The sequence below is a fragment of the Acanthopagrus latus genome, chromosome 24 (genome assembly GCF_904848185.1).
Source record: "Acanthopagrus latus isolate v.2019 chromosome 24, fAcaLat1.1, whole genome shotgun sequence".
Taxonomy (NCBI): Eukaryota; Metazoa; Chordata; class Actinopteri; order Spariformes; family Sparidae; genus Acanthopagrus; species Acanthopagrus latus.
Window position 1 is genome coordinate 9,715,577 of NC_051062.1, and position 7,929 is coordinate 9,723,505.

A 7,929-nucleotide genomic window follows, 5' to 3' on the forward strand; every position below is an offset into this window, starting at 1 on the left:
GGTAAATAGAATTAATATGTAATACTTTAAATGTATCTACACACGATTACAGCAAGTTTACTCACAGGATTTTCTGCTTTTGCGGCTAAATTTGTCTGCTACCAGTTTTATTCTTTTATTGTGAACATTTACACAATTCCCAGTGATGAAGTCCTCAGATCCTTCAAAGTAAAAGTAAAAAAATTGTAAAAATACTCAAGTACTTAAAAAGTAATATATTCTTGCATCCATGTAAATGCACAATTTAAGTCAACTGAGTTCATTTTTAACTATTTGTTAAATGAGAACAACTAATGATTTAATCTTTATAGATTACTCAATAATTATTCTTATTATATCAATAGTTTGTTTCGTGAAAATGATAAAAGATGTGAGGAATGCAGCTACAATTACCCACAGCCCTAACTGACACCTTCACAAAGCCTGTTTTGTAATTTTAACAGTTCAGCTCTCAAAATGAACCCAATAAAAAAATAAAATAGAAAATAACTCAAATGAGAAAGAAAATCAGCACATTTGTGAGGCTGGAACCATTTCTCAAATAAAACAGTGACTTGAAGCATTATCAAAACAATTGCAAATTTGTTTTCGGTCAACTCATTAACTGTTACAGTTGTAGTTTTACATTTTCATTTATTTTGTGTGCAAAAATCTTAACCTTTAAAGTAACTAATAACTAATAATTGTCAGTATTTATACCACCATGTATTTATTGCCAGATAATGAAAATAAATAACTTGTTATCTTGAGTAAACAAAACTGAACTTGTTTTCAAAGGAAAAAAAGGAAATAACTTCGACCCATGACCGTTAAGAGCTTCCGTAGATAAGTGAGCTGTCTTTTGGGGAAAACCAATGGATATTTTTCTTTAATTGTGCCAACATCTAATTACCTCGGCTTGAAAGACTCCGCCACCTTTACTGCTTTAATGTGGCCTGCGGAGCGACCACAGGAGTTCAGACTGCTGATAGAAGCTTCTGAGCATCAGGACATAACAGCTTTGAAATATAAGCTGGAGCTCTGCCATTTACTGCTGTGTGAGAAATCAATACATTCTGAAAGTCAATCTTAAAGTTAACTGGAAGAAGGTGTGAAGTGGCCAAATACGGCCTGATGGGAACTGCCTTTTTAATTCTAGTTAAGAGTCTGGAGGCGGTGGGGAGCAGATGAGGTAAGGTTGTGAAACAGTAGCCTTGTGTCACCTCTCTCTGTATTTGAAACATTATTTATTCGTCAGTCGTTCATACAGGCATTTATCTAATATTTTAATAAATAAGTCGAGTCCATGAGTGTCAGTCCCATCACAAAAGAGGTAGATCAGGAGCACTGAGGAGTTCTTGTCCTAACTCGGATTCTCGTAGGGCGAAGAAAGTGATGCCTGAGCTGTATGCTGCAGGGATCCTGATGTGTGTTAACTTAGCTCCATCGTCTTCCTCTTCCTCTTCCTGGTGCATCTGTCTCACTTGACCTAACAGGAAGGGAAAAAAGGCAGTGAGAACGTGTGCACACCAGATGAAAACTCAGCACATCAACAAAAGATCAACAGACTCACCCTCGACGTCCAGGGCTTTCCACCGCGGCTCGGATAAACTTGACAGGCTGCTGTCCGGCGTCAGTCGCTGAAGAACGTCTTCTCGACGAATCAGCAGCACCGATTCGCTGCAGAGTCTCTGGTGCAACTCTTGGGCGCTCACTGGAGAGGCAGCAACAAAACATCACACACTGACATCTTTAAAAATAAGGGCTGTATCTACAACGTTACTCACCTACATCTAAAGGATTGGTCATGAAAACAGCGTTCGATGCAACGCCGAATATGAGCTGGTGGTGCCAGGCGTCAGGCACCTCCTCACCCTCGGGTACGGCAAGCTGCATGTTCATGGTCGCCACGGGAACAGCGCCTTTTCTGATCCAGCTGGCGAGCCATGGGACCAGTCTGACCAGCCGCCGGGGGTGGAGGTGGAAGAAGCGACCTGTTACCTTCCCCTGACTGGCCTCCTCTGCTCCTTCAATTAGCTGAGCATGAGTCGCACCTGAGACAAGTTTGTATGGAGTTATAAGAGTGACATGAAAAATAAAAAAATCTGAAAAAAGGATTAGAATATAAATATGGAAATTTAAATGAGCAGAGCATGAGTCACACCTAAATAAGGCCCATGGAGTCAGAAGACTGCCAAACTAAAGGTGAAGCTTGCAAAAAAAAAAAGAGAGAGAGAATAAATGGAGAAATATAAAGAGAAAAATGAAAGAAAAAATGTGCACAAACAAATGAAACAGTGAATATAGTTAGGAAAAGTTGAGGTCTAAAATGAAAAAAATGACAAAATTAAAAAGAAAACAATTATATACATGAAAACAAGCACATTTAAATAAAAACACATTTATTATAAAAGAATATTAAGATGAAAATGAACAAATTAATCAATTCAATTAAACAAAAAATATGCAGAAATCATGAAGTTATTCAACTATAAAATAAAAAATACAATGAAAAAATATAATTATTTTAGTATATTATTTTGTATTGCTTTTATATTTACATATTCAAATGTGTTTATTTCTATATCAGGTGTGTGTCCGTCTCCACTCAGGACCTCACATGTGTGATGACAGCTTGAGCTTAATACCTGAAATGACGATGTAAAAAAATTGTGCGACACAGCTGAAACATTCAATTACAGTCGCTCCTCTGAGAGCCATTAAAATCTTTGTCTAATTCAAGAGGGTACTTCTGAATTTGCCTGTTTGGCGGTGCAGCCAGCTGTCACTCTGGCAGGAAACAGCACTTATGGGTTGAGACGGTACAGAACCTCATTCAGGGGGGAAGTTATGGTCACTACAAGCATCTGTGACACCTGAGGTACCACTTTCTAATCTTAAATATGAACCTACATGAAGTATCATCATCACAGTTTGGTGTTTATATTAAAATGTTTGAAATATAATCACCATGTCATAGTGTGAAGATATTTACCGGCTTCACTCCGGGACAGCAGGTAGTCCGGCAGCGGTGACTCGTTTCTCCTCAGGCGTGTCCGGACACAGCGGTCTGCTTCCTCAGGGGCCACGTCCACGCCGAGGGCCTTCAGCACGTCCACCACAGCTGTGGCCCCACAGGCTGACGCTCCTATCTGCAGGGTCTGCCTCTCCAGAGCCTCCTGGATGGACCACAGCATGGCTTCCTCTGCTCCTGCCTGCTCCTCCTCCTCCTCCTCCTCATCACCACCACCTCCATGGAGCTGCTCACACACTGCCTCCATGAGAGAGCCTCACCTGAAAATAAAATAAATCAAATTAGATTAAAACTACAGATATGATATCAAGATAGTGTGCTCATGGGTGTAAACGGCATCAATGGAGAGCTCACATGTGGTGCAGCATTATATTTTAGTACAATATGCGCGTAATTCCCCACTTTCATGTTTCAAAACAATGCAGCAGGTGCAAACTCACAAAGCTAATGTGCACTAGCATTAGCTTTATAGCATAATAACCCTGCTCGGTGAGAGCTCCGGTACAAAACTACATTCTCTACTGTGTTAAACTTTAGAAACACTTAACTACAGTTCCTTATTTGTGGTAACAGAGTTATAACAACTCATTTCTTACCAGCTCCCACACTGACAGACAGCAGCAGAGATTGACATCAACTAATGTGAAGAGCGCATGCGCAGACATTCTTATTCGCTGTATTTGCCGGTCGCACAGAGAGGCAAAATGGCCGCCAGCGCCCCTGCAGGCCGTTTCTATAGCAGGCTGTGGTGACTTTAGAAGCGATAAACAACATTACATTTAGATTAAAAAGTAATATTTGGAATATTATATGATTTTATTACACAATTAAGAGTTCTGTTAATACACAGACACTCAACATATTGAGGGTAAGACTGTAGGCCACGTGCTTTATTAGGTATTAGCATTAGAATATAGCATTTTTATTGTTAATTAGCATTTCTATGTAATTATAGGGATTAAGATGAATATGTTATATATTGTGTTACGCTGGGATACTTTCCTATGAGGGGTATTTGTTAAGAATTGTATAAATGTCATAAATATGTAATATTACTTGATTAAATGCAATGTGCAGTAACTTTTAATGTAAAGCTTTTCTCATTAATCAAATGTTTTTTTGTCAGTATATTGAAATTACAACCTCAACCTAACAACCTCAAACATTTTATACTGTGTCTTTATTTTATGTTTTTATTTTGTCCTTCACTGTCAATCTGATTTTTAAAGATGCTACACATTAAATATTTCTCACTTTCTTTCCTTTTCAGGCCTGCCATCAAATTAAATCTCTCTTTCTGTTTCATACAAACGTCCTTAAAAAATCATAAAGTAGGCCTGATGAATAAATGTATAAAGATACAGTAGTTTTCTCATCATTGAACTGGAGACATGAATAATTCAGCACGGAGTTACATTGTTTTCATGCAGCAACACTGAGGTGCAAGTTAGTGAGGAACCGCTGAGTTACAGAAGTCTGCTCAGCAACATGACTAATGTATGTTTTCATCCTGATGACCTCTGGTGTCCACAAGATCTTTAACTAACTACACTTCACGTCTTCCACTGCTGCATTTCAGGTCATTTAGTAGTCACAGGACTCCGAATGTGACATGCAGAAGATGATGCCGTTCCCCATCTGGCCAATAGATGTCAGTGTTGCTACACTCTGCAGCAGGGCGCCCAGCAGCTTACTGTACATGTGATAACACAGCAGATAAGTGGTGTCACCGTGGTTGATGTGCGGTGGAAACGGCCCGAGGTGTGCGGTGTGTCGCCACCGGCCACCTCCTTTCTTGGTGTCGTGCGCGGGTGTCCCACTGAGGAGGGGGCATCCCACTGAGGAGGGGGCATCCGGCTGGAACAAACTGAATTCTTTGGATCTCATGAGCTGTAAAAAGCTTTCTGAGGGTGAGCTTTTAACGTGATATTTCAATTTTTTCCACCAATTTCAGGTACAGTTTTTGCGAGTTCAGAAGTTTAAAGCGAGTTGTCTTACGTAAGTTTGTAGTGATCTATTATTTGTGGAGCCTCACAAAATGTAAATGTGGACCGGCGCGAATTAAACACGCCAGACTACGAGCTCCAAATCATCCGAACAGGACTCCCAGAGGACAACAGCTTCCTCCCAATTATTTTTGACATAAATTGTACAAAACAGGCAACATCGGCTCTCCCTGAAAGTACTCGAGGTGCCCCAAATTAGTTGTGCCCCGGCATGCTGCCATCTGGTGGTGGGAAAGCACAAAAAATACAAAGATTAAGAAATTTTGGTGTGTTAAAAAAAGCCTGATTTAAATGCGCCTGACCACCTTGCTTTGATCTCTGCCCTGTATAACTCTATCTGAACAGGATCCAGGATCAGTCGTCAGCGCGTGTAATCGTGAACTCCAATCCTGGTTGGTATTCGTCTCGCCTCCGCTTCTTTCTCCAAGTTTTTTCCACGGCTACAGCAGCTGGAAGCACTACAAGCGGAGTGTGATTAAACCTGACTGGGCTCTCTCGAACGTGACCCGGCAGCCGATATGAAGCATGTCAACAAAGAGATGAGGTAGGAGGGGAAAGTCTTCACAAGTCTCGGATGAAAGATAAAAAACGGAGAGGCTGTCTCGGTTTGTCAAAGGCTGCCTTCACCTCGACATCACCTCCTGCCATTTGCAGATGTGGGCGAGCTCAGTTTTCAGAGTATGAAGTCATCAGCAGGCTCGGCTTTTAGTCGTCATTGTTGTCAACAAATCTACAGATCGATACGTTTCTGAGAGGGGATGTGGATAATGTGAATACAGCTGGCCACGAGGGCTGCTCAGAAACGTGCGGCGCGTTAACAAAAAACCAAGTGCTCCGATCTGCATACCAGAGTGAAAGCACAAACGCTCCAAATCAATGCTAACGGACCGGGGGAAGAGGTTTTTGACACGACAGTTAAAAAGATATCGAGCCATCACATCGTAGCTCAGCAGCTGGCAGCGGTTCAAGACGGCATCACAGAGCGAATACTAAAGACGCTCGGCTCTGATTACAAACATATCTTCAACACCAAAATAAGTGCACTCAATCATCTGCTCAGCAAACAGAGTTGCTTCTGGCATTCCAGCTGAAAAGACTGAAAGAGTGTCTGAGCGTTTCTCGCGACAGCCTTGAAAATTCTGCAAATCTGAGCCCAGTTGTGTATTGACCTCACAGCAGCAACAGTGTGAACTGAGCACCGCCTCGAGGGAGCTGTAACATCGCAGGGCTATAAACGATGACGCAATCATTTGCTCATATGATCTGGACCTGACCTGTGACAAGATTGCCCCGCTTTGAAAAACTGGTTTGACGACAAGCATGTAGATATGAATATTTGATCTGAGCATCTACATCCTCCTCAAGGCTTGTAAGTGAACTCACATGGTCGCCCCCTCAGGGACGTTCACATGCCTCGCCAGAAAAACGACTGCATAGGTCATCTGTGCAAAGAGCTTAGCAGGACTCACATTCAAGATGTTTCTTAAATGGTGACCTCTAGCGGCTGTGGTAATTACAATGTGAGCAAAAGAGGAAGCCAGGTCAAGAAGTACAGTAAAAGGGCAAAGACTGTTGCATCGCCTCCGTCTCAGCCAAATTGCTGCACTTGAACACGTTGTAAAGACTGCAGCCAACGGCCAACCAGCTCACAAACAGCCCTGACATTGAAGCTGTCTCTAGTCGGGCCTGGTGTTTCAGGGCCTTAAAGATGGAGGAGGCTGCGGTGGTTGGATGAATCAAGCCAACACAAGACTTTCTTTGTGGAACCAAACGTTATTTTAACACATGTAACGTACCTAATTCATGCCAGGCACGTAACGTAACTTTAATGGAAGTAACGTACAAAACCCAGACCATGTTCCTTACCAGAACCTAATCAAGTAGCCTGTTGCCTGAGTCACTAAGCGGCGGCCATTTCATAACATTAACCAGATGACGTCTGTCACTGGTGCTGTCCAATGTGATTTGAGAGTCATTATCAATCAGCCTATTCATTAAAGTACATTTCTATAAAAACAAAACGTCTTCTTTTCTTTTCGTAATCGCCCTCAGGACCAATTTGTTTGACACACAGGTCTGCGTGTCAGGTCTACAGCTCTTCTCAGACATTTCTGTGCATCTTCCAAGACGCATAATTCAAGATTTACTGGCCACATGCCAGATTTAGTTTTGGAGCATCCGGCATCTCTGAAGAATGAAATCCACTTGTGAATGAATATAAAAGCATATATTTATGGGCCCTAAACATGGCATTAATATTCAATGATGCAGTTCTTACTTCTTTTTGACTTTGTCTGGCAGGAAGTCGTTTTTCTTGTTTGTTTACGCTGTTTCCCCTCCACAGTCTGAGAGACCGGGGGAAGGAAAGCGAAGATTGTCCCTGTGCACCATTCAGGGAATGTGCAGATACAGAATAAAGATGAAAAGTGCAGCCACAAAGCATCTGTTACCACATTGATCATAAATGAGCTGCAAATGTGTTTTCAAAGTGCTTGCTCGTCACGGAGAAGTGTTGGCAAAGCAACTTTAAACAAAATTGCATATCCGGCTGCTTTTGATGCTTCTCAAACATCTTCAGTGGATATTTGACGTAACTCGGGATCTGCTTCACTGTTGGCAAACGTCCGGTTTGGTAAATTGTTTCACTTTGTCTCTGATGTCTGAGGAAGCACATTCGACTACTCTCCGACTGTTGGTGGAATGCATACTGCTATGTGCATTTTCCAATATCTCAGCGTGTCGTAAAGTAACAGCTGGAGGCCCTTTGAAATTGTTTTTCCCTCCATTACACGGTGTCCATATTCCATATACATTTTATTTGTCTGTTCTCTGCTCAGTGTCAGTGGTATTGTTGGTGACAGCTTCCTGTAAGCCTTCAGGTGATGACCAGTTGCTATGAGCTGCAGAGTT

The 7,929-nt window shown here is 41.8% G+C and overlaps 1 protein-coding gene across 1 annotated transcript; it reads right to left on the reverse strand.

Moving 5' to 3' along the window:
• Positions 1-1,207: 1,207 nt before the first annotated feature.
• LOC119015504 lies at positions 1,208-3,738 on the reverse strand. Its single transcript, XM_037091547.1, has 5 exons — positions 3,610-3,738; positions 2,975-3,273; positions 1,767-2,033; positions 1,553-1,693; positions 1,208-1,468 (listed from the first exon to the last, which is right to left on the reverse strand). The coding sequence occupies exons 2-5, from the start codon at positions 3,258-3,260 to the stop codon at positions 1,302-1,304; spliced, it is 861 nt and encodes a 286-aa protein (XP_036947442.1). The 5' UTR covers positions 3,261-3,273; positions 3,610-3,738; the 3' UTR covers positions 1,208-1,301.
• Positions 3,739-7,929: the final 4,191 nt, after the last annotated feature.

Excerpts from the sequence above, each read along its gene's own strand:
- LOC119015504 (XM_037091547.1), bottom strand. The coding sequence starts at position 3,260 with ATGGAGGCAGTGTGTGAGCAGCTCCATGGAGGTGGTGGTGATGAGGAG. Across the intron at positions 2,034-2,974 it reads GCTGTCCCGGAGTGAAGCCG|GTGCGACTCATGCTCAGCTA; the intron begins GTAAATATCTTC and ends AACTTGTCTCAG. Across the intron at positions 1,694-1,766 it reads GACCAATCCTTTAGATGTAG|TGAGCGCCCAAGAGTTGCAC; the intron begins GTGAGTAACGTT and ends CTGCCTCTCCAG.